The sequence below is a fragment of the Mauremys mutica genome, chromosome 5 (genome assembly GCF_020497125.1).
Source record: "Mauremys mutica isolate MM-2020 ecotype Southern chromosome 5, ASM2049712v1, whole genome shotgun sequence".
NCBI lineage: Eukaryota > Metazoa > Chordata > Testudines > Geoemydidae > Mauremys > Mauremys mutica.
Window position 1 is genome coordinate 60,420,050 of NC_059076.1, and position 21,721 is coordinate 60,441,770.

At 44.7% G+C, this 21,721-nt stretch overlaps 1 protein-coding gene across 10 annotated transcripts in view; it reads right to left on the reverse strand.

The window, feature by feature from the left end:
• Window positions 1-21,721, reverse strand: part of NR3C2 (nuclear receptor subfamily 3 group C member 2) — a 293,477-nt gene that overhangs the window by 36,938 nt on the left and 234,818 nt on the right. For all 10 annotated transcript variants that reach the window (XM_045018250.1, XM_045018254.1, XM_045018257.1 and 7 more), the window contains 2 exons: window positions 11,337-11,681; window positions 10,494-10,638 (listed from right to left, as the gene is read on the reverse strand). In XM_045018250.1, coding sequence (XP_044874185.1) covers window positions 10,494-10,638; window positions 11,337-11,681 — 490 coding nt within the window. The remainder of the gene's footprint in view (window positions 1-10,493; window positions 10,639-11,336; window positions 11,682-21,721) is intronic.

Here is a 21,721-nt window from a genome sequence, read left to right on the forward strand (position 1 = left end):
CAGAGACAGTCTTAAGAACGTTCAGAGCACGATGTTTGTTTCAAGCCATCTGGATTTCTTTTTTTTTAAACAAAACGTTTAAGGTATGTGAATGTCACTCATCATTACTTTTGTGGACAAGATACATTTCCACAAAGATGCAGAAACTAATGCACAGAGTGAGGCAATAAAAGTGAAATGCTACCACCGGTAGATAAGGGAAATTGTCTTAAAGGGATTCAGTCTGGATTCTGAAGTAATGAAGGGTAAATTAAGGACAAAAGCAGATTACATGATATATGGAAAATGAGAGGATACTTTTGCCTTAATTATGCAATCAACTGTCTATCATATTTTTTGTCCTCTTTGTTTGAGGAAAAGTTCCCCAGAGATGCTCAAGTCCTGCAGATTTTGCTAAGTTCAATTTAATTTTTTCCAGCAGAACACAACTTTACCCATAGGACAATCAGAATTCCCAGGTCGGGTATAAATGATTTCTAATGTAGCATGACGTGGTTAATTCTTTCAAGTTTAAACATTTTTGTTTCTGTTTATTTAAATGGATATTTTCATTCAATTTTATAGGTACTTCTTCACTCCCAAGAATTCATGCCCTTAGTGCTGAACAAGGAATTTCTATGGACTTGTCTTTCTTACGTAGTTCAAAGGCCGCTATTACCATAGTATCTTATCATAATCTATCAATCTATCAAAATTATCAATTTATTTAATAGTCAACAAATCCTAAACAAAGGCCTGGTCTACACTAGTCTGTTATTTCAGAATTAGCTGAGTTAATTCGGAAAAAAAAATGATTCTGTCCACCTGACCAAACTGGCTTTTTCGATTTAAAGGGCTCTTTAAATCGATTTCTGTACTCCACCTCAGCAAGTGGAGTAGCGCTTAAATCGAGATTGCAATCCCAGGTTAAAGGTATTGTGGACACAATTCAAGGTTATTGGCCTCCGGGAGCTATCCCAGAATGCTCCCTTGTGACTGCTCTGGACAACACGCTTAACTCCAATGCACTAGCCAGGTTGGCAGGAAAAGCCCCAGGAACTTTTGAATTTCATTTCCTGTTTGGTCACCATCAGCACTGGTGACTGTCAGCACAGTCCACCATCACAGGCGACCATGCAGAGTCCACCATCACAAGAGATCACGCAGTCCCGGATTCACAGACGAGCTCCAGCATGGTCTGAACGGGAGGTACTGGATCTCATCGCATGTTGGGGAGATGAGTCTGTTATGGCAGAACTACGTTCCAAAAAAAGGAACCCAAAAACGTACGCTAAAGTCTCCAGGGCCATGATGGAAAGAGGCTACTCCAGGGACACAGAGCAGTGTTGTACAAAAATCAAGGAGCTCAGGTAAGCGTACCAAAAAGCCAGGCAGGCAAATGGGCGCTCTGGGTCACAGCCCCATACATTCCGCTTCTACTGTGAGCTCCATGCAATCATGGGGGGTGATGCCACTACTATCCCACCACTGTCCGTGGACACCTGCAAGGGGGGGGGGTTGCACGGAGCGAGGAGGAAGAGTCATTGGAGGACAAAGAGGAGGAGGAGGACAGTGCACAGGCGGCAAGTGGGGAATCTGTTTTTCCCCCTAGCCAGGAACTATGCTTAACACTGGAGCCAATAGCCTCCCCCCACTCCCAATGCGGGATCCTGGACGATGACCCTGGAGAAGGTACTTCTGGTGAGTGAGAGCCTGATTGGAGCCACGCAGTGAGGGGCGGGGGGGGGGGGGGAGAAACCCAGCCGCGCTGGGCTGTTCGAATATTGTTTAAAGGGCTCATTCCTGCTCAGAGCCTCATCGGAGCCACGTGGTGGGTGGGTGGGGGTTGGGGGGAGTTGTATGAAGTGATCACCACAAAGAGCCTGCAGGCCCTCCTTCATGGAAAAGCCACCAGGCATTGCTTGCTATGAGAAAGGGGTCCCAGCAGTTTGAAAACATTGAAATGAATGTAGAAGAAGCAGAGCCCTGTGTGCCCCTAGGCTGCCTGCAAGCTGAATTCTGTTGCCCAGCTGTGTGTGATGGCTTACTCATAGCAAAGTGTCCCCTTTGTTCTCTGAAATGTATATTTTAAAATACTACCCTCCCTTTTTCTCCTCCCCCCTCCCCCCCAGGTGCAAATGTTTCAATGCGGCCCCTATCTACTCCATCCCAGAGGCTGGTCCAGGTTAGAAGGCGGAAAAAATGAACTCGGGAAGACATGTTCACCGAGCTCATGCAGTCCTCCCGCACTGATAGGGCCCAGCTGAATGCATGGAGGCAAACAATTACAGCATTACAGGAACAAGAACAGAGGAGGGACGTGCGCGATGAGAGCAGGCAGGACGCTATGGTCAAGCTCACGGGGGAGCAAACTGACAAGCGCCGCTGTATGGTGGATCTAATGCGGGAAAGGCAGCAAGACCACAGACTGTCGCTGCAGCCCCTGTATAACCGCCCTCCCTCCTCCCCTAGTTCCATAGCCTCCTCACCCAGATGCCCAAGAACATAAGGAGGGAGGCTACGAACTTTTGATTTGGTTTCTCGACTTATCCTTCCTTCCTCCTCCACTCCCCTAACTCGCCCCCCATCCCCCAAGTATCAGAGGGGTAGCCGTGTTAGTCTGGTTCTGTAGAAGCAGCAAAGAATCCTGTGGCACCTTATAGACTAACAGACGTTTTGCAGCATGAGCTTTCGTGGGTGAATACCCACTTCTTTGGATGCAAGTAGTGGAAATTTCCAGGGACAGGTATATATAAGCAAGCAAGAAGCAAGCTAGAGATAACGAGGTTAGATCAATCAGGGAGGATGAGGCCCTGTTCTAGCAGTTGAGGTGTGAAAACCAAGGGAGGAGAAACTGGTTCTGTAATTGGCAAGCCATTCACAGTCTTTATTTAATCCTTAGTTGATGGTGTCAAATTTGCAGATGAACTGGAGCTCAGCAGTTTCTCTTTGAAGTCTGGTCCTAAAGGTTTTTTTGCTGCAGGATGGCCACCTTAAGATCTGCTATTGTGTGGCCAGGGAGGTTGAAGTGTTCTCCTACAGGTTTTTGTATATTGCCATTCCTAATGTCTGATTTGTGTCCATTTATCCTTTTCCTTCGAGACTGTCCAGTTTGGCCGATGTACATAGCAGAGGGGCATTGCTGGCATATGATGGCATATATTACATTGGTGGATGTGCAGGTGAATGAACCGGTGATGGTGTGGCTATTCTGGTTAGGTCCTGTGATGGTGTTGCTGGTGTAGATATGTGGGCAGAGTTGGCATCGAGGTTTGTTGCATGGATTGGTTCCTGAGCTAGAGTTACTATGGTGCGGTGTGCAGTTGCTGGTGAGAATATGCTTCAGGTTGGCAGGTTGTCTGGCCTGCCACCCAAGGCCTGTGAAAGTGTGGGATCATTGTCCAGGATGGGTTGTAGATCCCTGATGATGCGTTGGAGGGGTTTTAGCTGGGGACTGTATGTGATGGCCAGTGGAGTCCTGTTGGTTTCTTTCTTGGGTTTGTCTTGCAGTAGGAGGCTTCTGGGTACACGTCTGGCTCTGCTGATCTGTTTCCTTATTTCCTCGTGTGGGTACTGTAGTCTTGAGAATGCTTGGTGGAGATTTTCTAGGTGTTGGTCTCTGTCTGCGGGGTTAGAGCAGATACGGTTGTACCTCAGTGCTTGGCTGTGGTGTGGATTTTGTGGTGTGTCCAGGATGGAAGCTGGAGGCATGAAGGTAGGCATAGCGGTCGGTAGGTTTTCGGTATAGGGTGGTGTTAATGTGACCATCACTTATTTGCACCGTGGTGTCTAGGAAGTGGACCTCCCGTGTAGATTGGTCCAGGCTGAGGTTGATGGAGGGGTGGAAGCTGTTGAAATCGTGGTGGAATTTTTCCAGAGTCTCCTTCCCATGGGTCCAGATGATGAAGATGTCATCAATGTAGCGTAGGTAGAGAAGGGGCGTGAGTGGACGGGAGCTGAGGAAGCGTTGTTCCAGGTCGGCCATAAAAATATTGGCATATTGTGGGGCCATGCGGGTTCCCATAGCGATGCCACTGATCTGGAGATATATATTGTCATTAAATTTGAAATAGTTGTGAGTGAGGATAAAGGCACAGAGCTCAGCAACCAGTTGTGCTGTGGCATCAACAGGGATACTGTTCCTGACAGCTTGTATTCCATCAGTGTGTGGGATGTTTGTGTAGAGAGCCTCTACATCCATGGTGGCTAGGATGGTGTTTTCTGGAAGGTCACCAATGCATTGTAGTTTCCTCAGGAAATCAGTGGTGTCACGGAGATAGCTGGGAGTGCTGGTAACATAGGGTCTGAGTAGAGAGTCTACATATCCAGACAGTCCTTCAGTGAGAGTGCCAATGCCCGAGATGATGGGGCGTCCAGGATTTCCGGGTTTGTGGATCTTGGGTAGTAGATAGAATAACCCTGGCTCTAAGGGTATGTTGATTTGTTCCGGTGTTAGTGTAGGGAGTGTCCTGAGTAGATGGTGCAGTTTCTTAGTGTATTCCTCAGTGGGATCTAAGGGAAGTAGCCTGTAAAATTTGGTATTGCAGAGTTGTCTGGCGGCCTCCTTTTGGTAGTCAGACCTGTTCATGATGACAACAGATGACAACTTAGGTTGTGAGGCAAGCAATGTTGTTTTTCCACAATTTCTGCCTGTGCACGTCGGCGGAAGCATTCAATGTATAGGTCCAGACTGTCATTTCGACCCTCAGGAGGAGTCCATGTGGAGTTCTTCTTCTTGTGCTGTTGGTGGGAGGGTAACTGTGTATCAGTGCGCTGTTCAGTGTTGTCCTGAAAGTATTCTTTGAGTCGGAGACGGCAAAAGTAGGCTTCCAGATCGCCGCAAACCTGTATCATGTTGGTGGGGGTGGCAGGGCAGAAAGAGTCCCCGGGATAGGACAGACTGTTCTTCTGGGCTGAGTGTGTGGTTGGATAGATTGACGATATTGCTGGGTGGGTTAGGGGTACCACGGTTGTGGCCCCATGTGGCAGGTAGGAGTTTAGACAGTTTACAGTCCTTTTTCCTTTGTAGAGAGGTGAAGTGAGTAATGTAGATCTCCTGTCTTATTTTAGTGAAGTCTGTTTGTATGGAAGTTTGGTTATTGATGAGAGTCTCCAGGTTGGAGAGCTCTTTTTTGATGTTTTCCTGTTTGCTGTATAGGATGCTGATCAGGTGGTTCCTCAGTTTCTTTGATAGAGTATGGCATAATCTCTCACTGTGGTCTGTGTAGTATGTAGATAGCAGTGGATTTTTTACCTTTAGTCCATTAGGTATGATGTCCATCCGTTTACATTTGGAAAGGAAGATGATATCCGTCTGTATTTGTGCAAGTTTCTTCATGAGGTTGATGGATTTCCACTCCATACGGCTAAATGCAGTGCCTTGCATGGTGTCAAGTATCAGAGGGGTAGCCGTGTTAGTCTGGTTCTGTAGAAGCAGCAAAGAATCCTGTGGCACCTTACAGACTAACAGACGTTTTGCAGCATGAGCTTTCGTGGGTGAATACCCCCTTCCCCCAGTCTGCCTTCTGATTTATCTCAATGTGTTGTGCAACAAATAATAAAGAACTGTTTTTAAACAATTTAGACTTTTTATATATATATATATATATGTGAAAGGAAAGAGAGAGAGAGAGAGAGAGAAACAAACAACTGTCACATCATACCCTGGCCAGTCATGAAATTGGCTTTCAAAACTTCTCTGATGCGCAGCACGCCCTGCTGCGCTCTTCTAATCGCCCTTTTGTCTGGCTGTGCGAAACTGGCCTCCAGGCAAGTTGCCTCAACCTCCCACCCCGCCATAAACGTCTCCCCTTTACTCTCACAGAGATTGTGGAGCACACAACAAGCAGCAATTACAATTGGAATATTGGTTGTGCTGAGATCTAACCAACTCAGTAAACTGCGCCAGTGCGCTTTCAAACGTCCAAAAGCACATTCTACCACCATTCTGCACTTGCTCAGCCTATAGTTGAACTGCTCCTTACTACTGTCTAGGGTGCCTGTGTATGGCTTCATGAGCCATGGCATTAAGGGGTAGGCTGGGTCCCCAAGGATAACTATAGGCATTTCAACATCCCCAACAGTAATTTTCTGGTCTGGGAAGAAAGTCCCTTCCTGCAGCTGTTCAAACAGACCAGAGTTCCTGAAGATGCGAACGTCATGTACCTTTCCCAGCCATCTCACGCTGACGTCAGTGAAATGTCCCTTGTGATCCACCAGTGCTTGCAGCACCTTGCAGTTTATGTACTGGCCGCCCTGGTGTGCCGGGGCCAAGATAGGGATATGGGTTCCATCTATCACCCCGCCACAGTTAGGGAACCCCAGCGCATTAAAGCCACCCACAATGGTCTGCACATTTCCCAGAGTCACTACCCTTGATAGCAGCTGGTCAATGATTGCGTTGGCTACTTGTAGCACTGCAGCCTCCATAGTAGATTTGCCCACTCCAAACTGATTCCAGACTGACCGGTAGCTGTCAGGTGTTGCAAGCTTCCACAGGGCTATGGCCACTCGCTTCTCAACTGTGAGGGCTGCTCTCATTTTGGTGTCTTTGTGCTTCAGGGCAGGGGACAGCAAGTCACAAAGTTCCATGAAAGTGGCCCTACGCATACGAAAGTTTCACAGCCACTAGGAATCATCCCAGACCTATCATCCCATCCCGCAACACTATGCGGTCCCACCAGTCTGTGCTTGTTTCCCGGGCCTAGAATCGGCATTCCACAGCATGAACCAGGCCCAATGCCACCATGATCTCCCAATTGCCACATGCCATGCTTCTAGGAATGTCTGTGTCCATGTCCTTATCAGTAGAGTAACTGCGCTGTTGTCGCTTCCTCGCCCGGTTTTGCAGGTACTGCACATAGTGCTGGATAATGTGCAAGGTATTTACAATGGTCAAAACTGCAGCGGAGATCTGAGCAGTCTCCATGCTTGCCGCGATATGGTGCCTGAACGAGTAGTTCTGGAAAAAGGCCTGAAACGAGCAGTTTGGTTCCAGATGGCTGATAAAAGTAAGTAAATGGTTGTCTTCTGTAGCTTTCACAGAGTCGGGACGCTCATTAGAGCTGCAAGAGCGGGAGAGCAGAGTTTGCAGTGGAAGTTGTGCAGGTCTGTTCACGATGGCTGAAAAACAGCAGGGAATTGTTGCCTTCTGTAGCTTCCACGGGAGCCCAGGACAGACAACATGGAAAAAGCGTCGGAAGCTGTGCGGCTCTGTTCGTGGTAGCCAAAAAAAGGCGGGAAATGGTTAGATGAAAGAGTAGATAGAAAGATGAGAGGACATGCGAGGTGGATTCATAGTACCAGGAGACAGGTGGTTCACCGTGCTGCACCGTCTGCTGGTAGTATGGCGTCTGCCGTGGCTTTCATGGACGGAGGAGTGAGTGACAGCACACACCCAGAAACACCCCTGAGAATGTTTTTGCCCCATCATGCACTGGGAGCTTAACCCACAATTCCAATGGGCAGCAGAGACTGCGGGAATTGTGGGATAGCTACCACAGTGCACCGCTCCGACATTCGATGCTAGCCTCGGTACTGTAGATGCACTTCGCTAAATTCACACGCTTTAGTGGAGACACACAACACCGAATGTATAAAATCGCTTCCCAAAATTTGAATAAAATAAATTCGAATTAATTTCGTACTGTAGATGTACCCAAAGTAGTTTTTAATCTATCTTCCAATGTCCAAAAATCCCTGTGGGATGCTGATTTTGATAGCATTATAGTAAGTATATTGTTCAGTCTAGAGCAGTTCAGATCATCTTATTTTTTCCCAAAGCTAGCTCTTTTTGCATATCAGTAGAGTTTCTTTGCAGGCAGTACCTTTCACTGATCTGATCCTAATCTCAGCCTCTGCAACTCTTGTGGACATTTATTTTAGGACCTGCAGCATAAAACCCATGAAACCAGAATAATAGAATATTAGGGTTGGAAGAGACCTCAGGAGGTCATCTAGTCCAACCCCCTGCTCAAAGCAGGACCAACCCCAACTAAATCATCCCAGCCAGGGCTTTGTCAAGACAGGCCTTAAAAACCTCTAAGGAAGGAGATTCCACCAGCTCCCGAGGTAACCCATTCCAGTGCTTCTCCACCCTCCTAGTGAAATAGTTTTTCCTAATATCCAACCTAGACCTCATCCACTGGAACTTGAGATCATTGCTCCTTGTTCTGTCATCTGCCACCATTGAGAACAGCCTACCCCCATCCTCTTTGGAACCCCCTTCAGGTAGTTGAAGGCTGCTATCAAATCCCCCCTCATTCTTCTCTTCTGCAGACTAAATAATCACAGTTCCCTCAGCCTCTCCTCCTAAGTCATGTGCCCCAGCCCCCTAACCATTTTCATGCCCTCCATGGACTCTCTCCAATTTGTCCACATCCTTTCTGCAGTGGAGGGCCAAAAACTGGATGCAATACTCCAGATATGGCCTCATCAGTGCCAAATAGAGGGGAAAAATCACTTCCCTCGATCTGCTGGCAATGCTCCTACTAATGCAGCCCAAGGTACCATTAGCCTTCTTGGGAACAAGGGCACACTGTTGACTCATATCCAGTTTCTCATCCACTGTAATCCCCAGATCCTTTTCTGCAGAACTGCTGCTTAGTGAGTCAGTCCCCAGCCTGTAGCAGTGCATGGGATTCTTCCATCCTAAGTGCAGGACTCTGCACTTGTCCTTGTTGAACCTCATCAGATTTCTTTTGGCCCAATCCTCCAATTTGTCTAGGTTACTAGGGACCCTATCCCTACCCTCCAGCATCTCTCTCTCTCCCCCCAGCTTAGTGTCATCCATGAACTTGCTGAGGGTGCAATCCATCCCATCATCCAGATCATTAATGAAGATATTGAACAAAACTGGCCCCAGGAGTGACCCCTAGGGCACTCTGCTTAATACCAGCTGCCAACTAGACGTTGAGTCATTGATTACTACCTGTGGAGCCCGATGATCTAGCCAGCTTTCTATCCACTTTATAGTCCTATAGTCTATAGTCCATTCATTCAATCCATACTTTTTTAACTCAACTGCTAGAGTTTATGCTAATTTTACTATTATTTCTCATTGTAAACTGCAACTACATTTTTGTTTGCAGGTGGGATTCATTCCTACTAATGTAAGTTTTGAACTCCCTATTCAATTTCTTCAGCACACAGGCTGAAAGTATATTTCTAACCACATTCCCATTGACTAATGCCTTTCCCTTAGTCAAACCTGTTTTGGTATTTACCATTATGGGACTGGGTCCAAAGTCTTTTGAAGTAAATGGGAAGACTCTCATTGATTTTAATGGGCTTTGGATCAGGCCGATGATGCCAAAACAATGCAATAACTAATAAGTACATAAAATGTTAATTGTCTGCATAGTAGCATATGCAGAAATAGTACCAATAACATTTTGCAGCACATTCTCCAAGAGAAATGGTTCAGAATGGTTTAGTGAATTGAGTTGGAAGCTTCTATTTCTTGTCCATTCTTTTCCTGTTTTTCTTCCTCACCACTCCTCCTGTTCTATTGGTTGTTCCTCTTTCATACTTTTAGAAAGAGTTCTCTTCTGGAATGAGCATGTGATGCTATCCCAATTTGACTGTTTGGTTATTTTTATTTCCTGACACTACCATTCTGAACAAACAAGCACAAATTAAATCACAAATTCAGCAAATAATCAGCACTAAAATATTAACTTAAAATAAGAAGGAATGCACATGCTTGGAAGGACTAGTTCCTTCAGGGTTGGTTTTTTTTTTTTTGCATCATACAACTAAGAATGTTTCGTTATAGAAAAACATTTTGGCTTCTTTCATGACTATAAAGAAGGGCAATTATGATTGTCATGAAAACACATTGAGCAGCTGTATATTGTTAACAAAAGAACCATTATCTGAATCTGCTTAGAAAAACTCGCAGTTTAAACATTTACATTTCTTAGAAATGAGATATTCTTCCAAACTATAGTAGATACCAAAAAGAGACTGTTTTCTATTAATCTGGGTTGTATATCAGTCATATTTCAAAGCCAACATAACATCCTTGTTTTGGGAACATTTCTATATGCACTTGCATACACAAAGAAAACTGGAAGGAGTTAGTGTAGCTTTGGCTTTGGCTACACTTACACTTCAAAGCACTGCCGCAGCAGCGCTTTGAAGCGCTAAGTGTAGTCAAAGCACCAGCGCTGGGAGAAAGCTCTCCCAGCGCTGTCCGTACTCCACCTCCCTGTGGGGAATAACGGACAGCGCTGGGAGCCGTGCTCCCAGCGCTGGGGCTTTGACTACACTGGCGCTTTGCAGCGCCGCAATTTGCAGCACTGGAGAGGGTGTGTTTTCACACCCTGCTGCAGCGCTGCAAATTTGTAAGTGTAGCCAAGCCCTTAGTTGAAAGTTTTCAGTTGCTCAGCCTTCTGTATCCACATTTCAAATTGGGAATTTGAATTTTTCATACTCCATGTATATATTTAAAATATTATAATATCTGAACTCTGTCCATCTTACTTTGAAAAGGCCAATTAATAGATACTTACTCATTAAAGACCAGGTCTGGAGCAAAATAGAGGAATTGGCTGTTTGTATGTTTGTATGATCTCCAGCTCAAGGCAAATGACGATAGACACATCCATGAGTACTGGATTAGAGTAATTTGGTCCTCGAGAGGCAAGTTTCTAAATCCTGAAGAACAAAATGATTAATCACAAACTACAAACAACATTCAGGTGCAATGTAGTGTGAAGTATCTTAAACTCAAACTGGAAAAAAGCTCACCTTTCCCTAACAGTTTACATTTCTCCAAAATATTCAATGAAACAATTGTAGCACTAAAGAGTCCTGTGGCACCTTAAAGACTAACAGATGTATTGGAGCATAAGCTTTCGTGGGTGAATGCCCACTTCGTCAGACACATGCGTCTGACGAAGAGGGCATTCACCCACGAAAGCTTATGCTCCAATACATCTGTTAGTCTTTAAGGTGCCACAAGACTCTTTGTTGCTTTTAACAGATCCAGACTAACACGGCTACCCCTCTGATAATTGTAGCACTGAAATCTATTCTTAGTCTGCACATTTTAAACAATACAGTCCCAAACAGAACTCTTAGTTCTAGCAACCCAACATTTATTTTATTTAGGTGGTTATTACTAATACCAACAAGACAAAGTTTTAATTTTCAGTCAGAAAAACAAAAAACAATCATTACATTAACGATGCAATACAATATTTATCACCTCCTCCCCAGCAAAAATATTATATTATCTATCTTTAAAATGTATGAAAGAAGATTAATTTTACCTAGATCTGTTGGGCAAATGGCATATTAAGCCACAAATCCTATTTTCAAAAGAAAACACATACAATAAAATACATTCTTACCTGGAAGTATCTTTGCCCACTTTACGACCTGAACCATCTGCTTGCCAGCAAGGCGGTTTAAAGTGGAAAGCAGGTGCTCCGCTGTATCTGGTTTTGAATTATCATATCCTGCATACACTATTTCAGGCTCAATGCTTTCAAGGACCATAGAGGGTGAAGGAGCAAGTGCTGGTGAAATAGCAGACAGGTGAGGAACAAGTGCTGTGTTTACAGATGGCTCTTTTACTGGAGCAATATATGTAGTCCCTTCCTCTGGGCTTTGGGGTAGTGGCTGTTGCTGCTGCTGTTGTTGTTGCTGTTCTTCATGCACCCCTTTCAATTTTCCCAGCTTTTTGGACTTTCGGGCTGAAAAGAAGAACAAGACAATCACAGAAATCTGATATAACCTTTACTTGATGGAGGCATAAAAAGATTATTTCAAAAATGAAATTAATATGTAAACCATCTTTACCCAATAGTAAGCATGACAATACCAGAACACAGTCAACAATGGAACATGGGCCAGGAGAAAAATATGTAAGCAGGCTGCTACCCACTTAAATCCAGGATATACTGTACCAATAAACCTAAATGTCATCTCTATCTCTAAAATGTTCTTCTAAGACACACTCTCTCCCCTCCCCTTTTCCCCCTAATGCAAATAAATTAAACAAAAATCAAGTAAGGCTTACCTCTCTTACTTTATAATAATTAATTCTCCTACAACCATGAATCATTTTTGTTGTCCCCTGTTGTATCATTTCAATAGTGAAATAATAATGTCTGCTAATTTATTGTTCATGTTTCTATAAATACACCCTGTTTCCTAGTTACCTTTTTCAATTTACATGAAACATTGTAAAATGGTTTTGATTTGTTTTGTAGGTTTTTATCTTAATCATCTCTCACCCATACATTTTTCTTCATGATCTCTAGTCTCAATTGCATTTGGTAATCAAGATAATTCTTTCTGGCCCCTAATCTTACTATTTTCCATTTCTATACACAGATCACAAGTCACCTATCAACCTATTAGTCTAATCTAGTCAAACCACTTTGTCATTGTAACTCTTTTTTTCTACCCTAGTACTTTCTCATCTCACGACTCAGTCTTCTCTTCTGGCTACTTTTGAAATTACACTATGACCATATATAGCCAGCTAACCAAAAAATCCTGAGCCTGAGAAGTGTAAAACTTCTCTCTCTCTGCTGTTCATTCACTTCTCCCCACTTCCTGCCGTTAAGCCAATTTTTACATATTTCAGTTATAGTACTGCTTTATTAGAGTGAACTTGACCATACTGAAATTTCATTTTTAAACAGCAAATCCTGTCCTCCCTATGCTCCTTTGGTGCATATGCTCAGTTGGAAGACAGCAACAGTGATGTGTTACCACTATATGGGTACGTCTACACTACGGGATTATTCCGAATTTACATAAACCGGTTTAACAAAACAGATTGTATAAAATCGAGTGTGCGCGGCCACACTAAACACATTAAATCGGTGGTGTGCGTCCACGGTCCGAGGCTAGCGTCGATTTCTGGAGCATTGCACTGTGGGTAGCTATTCCGTAGCTATCCCATAGTTCCCGCAGCCTCCCCCGCCCCTTGGCATTTCCGGGTTGAGATCCCAGTGCCTGATGGGGCAAAAATCATTGTCGCGGGTGGTTCTGGGTACAGCCTCACCCCTCCCTCCCAGAGCAGCAGACAACCGTTTCGCGCCTTTTTTGCTTGGTGAACTGTGCAGACGCCATAGCACAGCAAGCATGGACCCTGCTCAGCTCAATACCGCAATCGTGAATGTTTTAAACACCTCGCGCACTCTCGTGCAGTCTATGGTGAACCAGGACCTTCAATCCGAGGCGAGGAGGAGGCGGATACGGCAGCGCGGCGATGACAGTGATGAGGACGTAGACACAGAATTCTCTCAAACCGCGGGCCCCTGCGCTTTGGAGATCCTGATGGTAATGGGGCAGATTCTATCCATTGAACGCCGATTTTGGGCCCGGAAAACAAGCACTGACTGGTGGGACCGCATTGTGTTGCAGGTGTAGGACGATTCCCAGTGGCTGCGAAACTTTCGCATGCGTAAGGGCACTTTCATGGAACTTTGTGACTTGCTTGCCCCTGCCCTGAAACGCCAGAATACCAAGATGAGAGCAGCCCTCACAGTAGAGAAGCGAGTGGCGATAGCCCTGTGGAAGCTTGCAACGCCAGACAGCTACCGGTCAGTCGGGAATCAATTTGGAGTTGGAAAATCTACTGTGGGGGCTGCTGTGATGCAAGTAGCCAAAGCAATCACTAAGCTGCTGCTACGAAAGGTTGTGACTCTGGGAAACGTGCAGGCCATAGTGGATGGCTTTGCTGCACTGGGATTCCCTAACTGTGGGGGGGCGATAGATGGAACCCATATCCCTATCTTGGCACCGCAGCGCCAGAGCACCCAGTACGTAAACCGGAAGGGGTACTTTTCAATGGTGCTGCAAGCACTGGTGGATCACAAGGGACGTTTCACAAACATCCACGTGGGATGGCCAGGGAGGGTTCATGACGCTCGCGTCTTCAGAAGCACTACTCTGTTTAAACGGATGCAGCAAGGGAATTACTTCCCAGACCAGAAAATAACAGTTGGGGATGTTGAAATGCCTGTTGTTATCCTGGGGGACCCAGCCTACCCCTTGATGCCATGGCTCATGAAGCCATGGCTCATGAAGCCATACACAGGCAGCCTGGACAGTGGTCAGGATCTGTTCAATTACAGGCTGAGCAAGTGCAGAATGGTGGTAGAATGTGCATTTGGCCGTTTAAAGGCGCGCTGGCGGACATTACTGACTCGCTCAGACCTCAGCCAAACCAATGTCCCCTATGTTATTGCTACTTGCTGTATTCTCCACAATCTCTGTGAGAGTAAGGGGGAGACCTTTATGGCGGGGTGGGAGGCTGAGGCAAATCACCTGGCCGCTGATTACGCGCAGCCAGACACCAGGGAGATTAGAAGAGCACACCAGGAAGCGGTGCGCATCTGAGAAGCTTTGAAAACGAGCTTCATCAATGGCCAGGGTACAGTGTGACTGCTGTGTTTGTTGATGAACACCCAACCCCCTTGATTGACTCAGTCCCTGTAAGCAACTCCCCCTCCCCCTTCGAGTACAGCTTACTTATGCAAATAAAGTCACTCTCATTTAAAAAGCATGAATTCTTTATTGATTCATTATAAAAAGAGGGAGAGAAGTAAGGGTGTGGTTTGGGAGGAGGATAGGAGGGATGGAGAAGGCCATTAAAAAAAATTCACAGTAACGACATCCTTCTGGTTGGGCTGTCCACGGGGGTGGAGTGGGCGGGTGCACGGAGCCTCCCCCCACGCGGGCTGTCCTGGGTGAGGAGGATGTGGAACATGGTGAGGGTTGAGGGTGGTTATACAGGGGCTGCAGCGGCACTCTGTGATTCTGCTGCCGTTCCTGAAGCTCCACCAGACGCCGGAGCATGTCAGTTTGATCACGCAGCAGCCCCAGAGTTGCATCCCGCCACAGCTGATCTTCCAGCCGCCACCGCTGATTTTCCTGCCGGTCTTCCTGCCGCCACCTCTCATCTCGGGTGTCCCTCCTGTCCTCACGTTCATCCCTCCTGTCCTCACGTTCACTGGCCTCTTTCCTGTAATTTGATACCACGTCCTTCCACTCATTCAGATGAGCTCTTTCATTGCGTGTAACTTCCATAATATCCGAGAACATCTCATCTCGCGTCTTTTTTTTCCTCCGCCTTATCTGTGCTAGCCTTTGGGATGGAGGAGGGATGGTTGAAAAATTTGCAGCTGCATGAGGGAGATAAATATTTAGAAAGATACATTTTACAGAACAATGGTTATACTCTTTCACAGTGAACAGCACTATTCACCTAGCACATGTGATTTCCCTACAAGGTCGCATTTTTCATCTTAATAGTGAGTGCTTGCAGCTCTGGAGTTACAGATCTCACAGACACAGGTCCGGGCATCAGAATTCAGCTTGCATGCGGCCATGGTAAGCCACTGTCTTTCGGCTTCTGTAGTGATTTACCCCTCCCCCCAACGCATGGCTAATATCACGCTAGCTCCCTGCTAATCAACAACCTTCCCACCCCCCCACCCACTGCATGGCTGGTAGCTTGGGGAAGATCGCCGGTGACCAAACACAAAAAAGATCATCGGCATTTCACTCCTCCCCTCCCCCCGCTTCGCTACATGCAGGAAAGGTTTTTTTTTTAAGCTGCTGCAGTCCACGAACCCAGTAGAAAAATGGCCACCACCCTTACTTAAATTCCTGATTTTTAACCAGGTTATCCTGAACGATATCACTTTGCTGAGGATAACAGAACAAGATAAAGAGCAGATGCTTCTTGAATGCCAGCAGTCACCGGGACCATACGCTGCTATGCTTTGCCACGCAATGATACCTGATTACTTGCTACATGCATGGCGTGGTAAAGTGTCCTACCATGGTGGGCGGAACAAGGCTGCCTTGCCCAGAAACCTTCTGCAAAGGCTTCTGGAGTACCTACAGGAGCGCTTCATCGAGATGTCCCTGGAGGATTTCCTCTCAATCCCCGGACATGTTAACAAACTTTTCTAAGTAACTATACTGTCTGCGAATGCATCCCAAGTCCTCAGGGCAAATCAATCATTAAAAAAGGCTTGCTTAAAAAACAATGTTTGCTATTTGCAAAGGTACACTCACCAGAGCTCCCTTCCATGGCGTCATTGTCTGGGATAGTTGATTGTGAGGGCTGGGAGGAGGGTAATTCCATCAGGGTGATAAAAAGCTCCTGGCTGCTGGGGCTCACGGAGTGCTGTGTGCTCTCTGCTAGGTCTACCTCCTCTTCTTCATCTTCATCTTCCCCGTCTGCATAATCCTCAGCCATGGCAGAGACTACAACCCCCACCTTGGAATCCATGATCAGGGGTGGGGTACTTGTGGCACAGCCCCCTAAAATTGCATGCAGCTCAGCATAGAAGCGGCATGTTTTTCGACCTGCCCCGGACCTTCCGTTTGCTTCTTTGGTTTTCTGGTAGGCTTGTCTGAGCTCCTTAACTTTCACTCTGCACTGCACTGAGTCCCTGCTGTGGCCTTTATCCGTCATAGCCTTAGAAATTCTTTCAAATACTTTTTCATTTCGTCTTTTGGAACGCAGTTCTGTTAGCACTGAATCCTCTCCCCATATAGCGATCAGATCCAGTACCTCCCGTGCAGTCCATGCTGGGGCTCTTTTTCGATTCTCAGGAGACTGCATTGTTACCTGTGCTGATGAGCTGTGCGTGGTCACCTGTGCTGATGAGCTCTCCACGCTGGGGAAGCAGGAAATGAATTTCAAAAGTTCGCAGGGCTTTTCCTGTCTACCTGGCCAGTGCATCCGAGTTCAGAATGCTGTCCAGAGCGGTCACTGGTGCACTGTGGGATACCGCCCGGAGGCCAATACCGTCGATTTGCGGCCACACTAACCCTATTCCGATATGTTAATCCCGATATTAGCGCTACTCCTCTCGTCGGGGAGGAGTACAGAAACCGATTTAAAGAGCCATTAAAATCGATATAAGGTGCCTCCTAGTGTGGACGGTTGTGGCGTTAAATCGGTTTTACGCTCCTAAAACCGATTTAAACGCCTAGTGTAGACCAGGCTTATGAAAGGATGTAGGGTGCAGAGGGCCCTCCATATTTTCCATTCACATAATGTAAAGTGACTGATAGTTCTGCAAATATGAGGAACAATCAGCTATATTTCCCTGTCCCTTGCATAGGGGAAGCTCCACCAGCTGCAAGACTACAGAATAGCTCTGCTGGTGGTTCACTGGAGGGTAAGAGAGGGAGATTCCTTTTTCCCTCCATCTGCTGCAGAAACCTCATTTTCTTCGTTACTTGGGCTTTCACAGGGTATATGATTTGGCTCACAGTGAAGTAAAATTGATCAAACTTCTACCTTAGGTATTTACATAGCATATATTACCATATTATCTAAGCATAGAGAATAAAAAATCCAGATTATGTCAATATATTACATTGCATAGACTGTGATTCCTGTTAAAAGGTCTATTATATCAATGAGTTCAATATTGGAGGAGGGTAGCTCTCAAGGGAGAACTTAGATGAATCTCCCAACTTGCAGTGGATCATGAATTGATTCTGTCAACATCTTCTGTATTAAAGACGAAATGCTATGTAGATATCCAAGAAGTGGGGAGAGGTGAAAGAGCATAAAAAGCACCTTTTCCCCATGTGACCAAGACAGTGGAACAAAACACCCCCTCCTCCCCCCACCCACACACACCACCCTGGAAATTTCCCACAAAATGAAATTAGCCTTTTTTGTATGTGTCTGGTCGATCAAAACATTTTATTTTGATAAAAGCCCAGACCTGAAAAAAAGTTATTTTACAAACTTAAGTGGGAGTCTTTTCCCATCATTCCTACCTTTTGTAGGAACATTCCGCAAACCTCCAAAATTCCATGATGGCAGGGGGTGAAGGGGTGGGGGAGGGAATCTTTCCACATCTAGGCCAAACATTTATTTTTTAAAAGACACAATTTCCATATGAGGTTTTGCGTTGGACTCCACAACCCAGGCATCCTTCTTCATATCTGGAGGTTAGTATGTCAGCCTGAAGCATCCAACTGGTCCCTAGAAGCCCAGGAGCAAGCCGATTCCAAGTCCCTGCGGCCCGCCGCTTCCCGCAGCTCCCATTGGCTGGGAACGGTGAACCACGGCCACTGGGAGCTGCTGGGGGCCATGTCTGCAGACGGCCAAAAGCAGAAGGAAAAAAAAATCGCGGCCTGCAATCAGATTATCCTAATGGGCCGCATGTGGCCCGCTGGCCACAGGTTGCCCACTGCTGCCTTAGGATCTAGGATATTTCCCAGATTTGGGAGTTGAACCCACAGTTTATTCTGGGGGGAGGAGCAAAAGTGCAATGCTAACATGACTGGGGATGAACTAAGTGCAGAGATCCTCCTCTTCGCTGACTCTCATAGGCTTTAAGATGGGAAGGGACAGCATGGGCCAATGTTTAGCCCTACACTACAGTGAATTCAATTTCTTAGCCTGTTATAGGACTTGGAGAAAAAGGTTCATAGATTTTAGGGCCAAAAGGGACCATTATGATAATCTAGTGTCCGACTCCTGTCTAACACAGGCCAAAGAACTCTGTCTCCAGGTAAACACAAAACAAAATAAACCACCATAATAAACTAATGATTGAAATACTGTCAAAGGCACTGCACTTGTAGCTGAAAACACTCCTATATGCCTCCCTTAACATCAGGATGGACTGCACTGAGATACTGTACACATTATTTTAAAACAGAGTATGTGATGAAGACAAAACTGAAACAAAAGAATAATAAAATCAAAATAAATAGGTTATGACTAAATATTGGCATTTTTTCCCACATAACATCCCTAAGATATGACCTTTCCTACCCATCCACAGAGCGAAAACTCTACTCAAAGTTCTCATGTTCTCGCACCTTTTCTCTGGCCTTAACAAAAGCAATCTCACTCTTCAGAGCCATTAAAAATGCTGCTACTAAGATCATTATCCTAGCCCACTTCTTTGAGCATGTACCTCTGTCTTTGCCTCCTTCCACTGGCTCCCCCTTCTTTATCACATCAAACACAAGATGCTTGTGTTGAAACATTCACTTTCAAGGCTCTTCTGAGCCTATCCCTACCTTAACTATCATCTCTTATTCACTATCGCGATATTGATTCCTGCTTCCGGTCAGCCCATGATGCCAGCCTACATCACTCATTTGTTAAAATTTCAAAACACTTTTGAAAGAACTTTTGTGCTTTCTTCCATGCTGTCCCTCATATTTGAGAGGAGTTCTCCATAAACATCTACAAAGCCATTTCATTATTCTCCTTCAAAAACCTACTTAAAACTCTTTCCAGGATGCTTACAAAAAACAGGCTGCTGGTATACTTAGACCACTATCATGCTGACCAATACTATTTATTTTTTTGTACTCACCTCTCTGTTTATTACCATCTGTTGTCTCTCTTCTTATATTTAGATTGTAAGTTCTTTGGGGCACAGACCATCTTTATGTTCTGTGTTTGTACAGTGCCTAGCACAATGGGGTCCTGGGTCATGATGATTGTGCCTCCGAGGCACGATGGTAATAAAATATTATCAAATGCAAGGCCTTAAAGATACTGGGACTGACCCTATTGTTAGATCCAGTCCTGGGAGTAGGTTTTTTTTTTTAAGTCAATAGGATTAGTTACGAGTTCAACAGTGAGCCCTATACCCGGTGGCAAGTGCATGTTCAGCTCCATTCATGCGATCACTGCAAAACATCCATACACTCTGCTCCATAAAAAAGTTGCATCACATTTTATTATTTTTTTTCTGTATAATATCTTTGTACTTTTAGTTCTTACTTCTTTCTCTGTAGGTATGTCTACACAGCAATCGGAGGTGCAGCTGCAGCTTGGGTAGGCAAACCCGCACTAGCTTTCAGCACGTTAAAATAGCAGTGAAGACATGGCGGCACAGACTACCAACATAAGTACATACCCAGGGTTCTGGACAGGCTTGTACAGCATGCACTGGAGCCCACACCACTGCATCTAGATTAAAGCTAGCATGGGTATGCCTACATGAGCTGCAATCTTAGGGATGTTATGCAGAAACTGCAGTGTTGACATAACCATGAGATGCCCACAGGTGTGCAAACCAGAGGGAAATTTTTATAAAAGGATAAAATATACAACTAACTATGTACCAGTATTAATCAAAAGCTGCCTGTCATAATTTAAAATTCAATTATTCAACCAGCCACATGTATAACAGATTGGGACACTTTATAAAGTACAAAAACTTAATCAAATCTTTAGGCCCAATGCCTCTGAGCAGAAGTACAACTGGAGGAGTAAATGCTTTCATACACTAGTAATCTACCTCTATGGATGTGATGACATTAGCATGTCAGTCTGGGACTATCACTAAAGTAGATTTTTCTAAAGTAATTGTAATAATCTCAACATTTATGAAGAAAAAAAATGGAAATGGGAGACAAGTTTTCTAAAAATAGCCTTATTTATGTATTGCTCACTAGTATTTAATTCACCGTATCAGTGATTTTTCTGTTCTGAAAAATATTCATATTTTCCCTTAACTTACCATACCTTCTCTTTTCTACAAAAGATGCTCCTACTTCTCCATTTCAAGCAGCTCTACAGTACTATTTAACAGATTATAGTTTTTGTTCCATTTTAGTGTTACTACCTGCTTCTTTTTCTTTTTTTAAACCTTAACCATAAGACATTTTCTAATTTCTTTTTGAAAAGGTATAATTATGCAACTGATCTAAAATTTTGTTAAACTACATGCAACCAGTGCAAATAAAAATAAAATGCCAGTGCCTAATTTAGCTCTGCGATGGTTAAATGCTCCATGAATCCCATCCTCTAGTCTAACAATCCCAGACCTGATCAAATAACATTAAAATAATATGAGGTGCATTAAATGTAAAAATAATGTTCTGTGGCAGGCACCAAAGAGCAGCAGCACCTTTAGCATTTTTGTCAGTCAGCCAGAGGACATCCATTAGAATAAACCCTGCTCGTTTTACTCACAGAGGCATTTCTACTGGTGGCACACAGCTTCTCTTTGAACTCCCTTCCCTACCTGCCTCAGAATGAAATAAATGGTATCCAGTAGGAGACCTTACAAAGCAGCAGCTGATCTTGTGTTTTGGTAATATATTTATTCTCCTCCACATTCCCAATAAATACTGAGTTCCAAACCGGCAATGTGCACAAGCTTATTAAACTTAGTGTAAAGTAAGTGAAAATGTATTTGCTCCCTATTGAATGCAGTTATACATACAGTACTGCACACAGAGGTGGGATCACTATGACTACTGAGTTATTTTAGCAAGCCAAAGCTGAACTAGCACTTTTTGCAACCAAATGTATCCCAAGAGCAAAGCTAGGATGTCTCCATTCAGCACAATACTTGATAATGAGGTAACAGTGACATGCATCACTGAAAAATGTTAAAAATAGGCCTGAAGGAATAAAAAAGGATCAAATATCACTGCTTATTTTTATTTTTCATTTGTTTTTCAAGCTCTATGTTTTATTTCCATTAGCACAAAGAGTCTAACAAGGAGAATCTTATGCGTCTTTCATGTGTGCAGAAGCAGAAACTATATTTTCATCTGGGATCATGCCAGAATGCTAACTGAACTGGTTTGGTAGTTCCCACAAACATCTAGCAGCTTAGCTAAACTGACAGCCCATTTAACCAAGATATAAATCCTCTGATTTTCCTCTCCAAGTATTTTTGTGTTTATTTTTTGTTTTCTTCCATGGCAATATCACAAAAAGTATGTTTCAATTTCATTTTCTTCCGTTATACCATCAAAA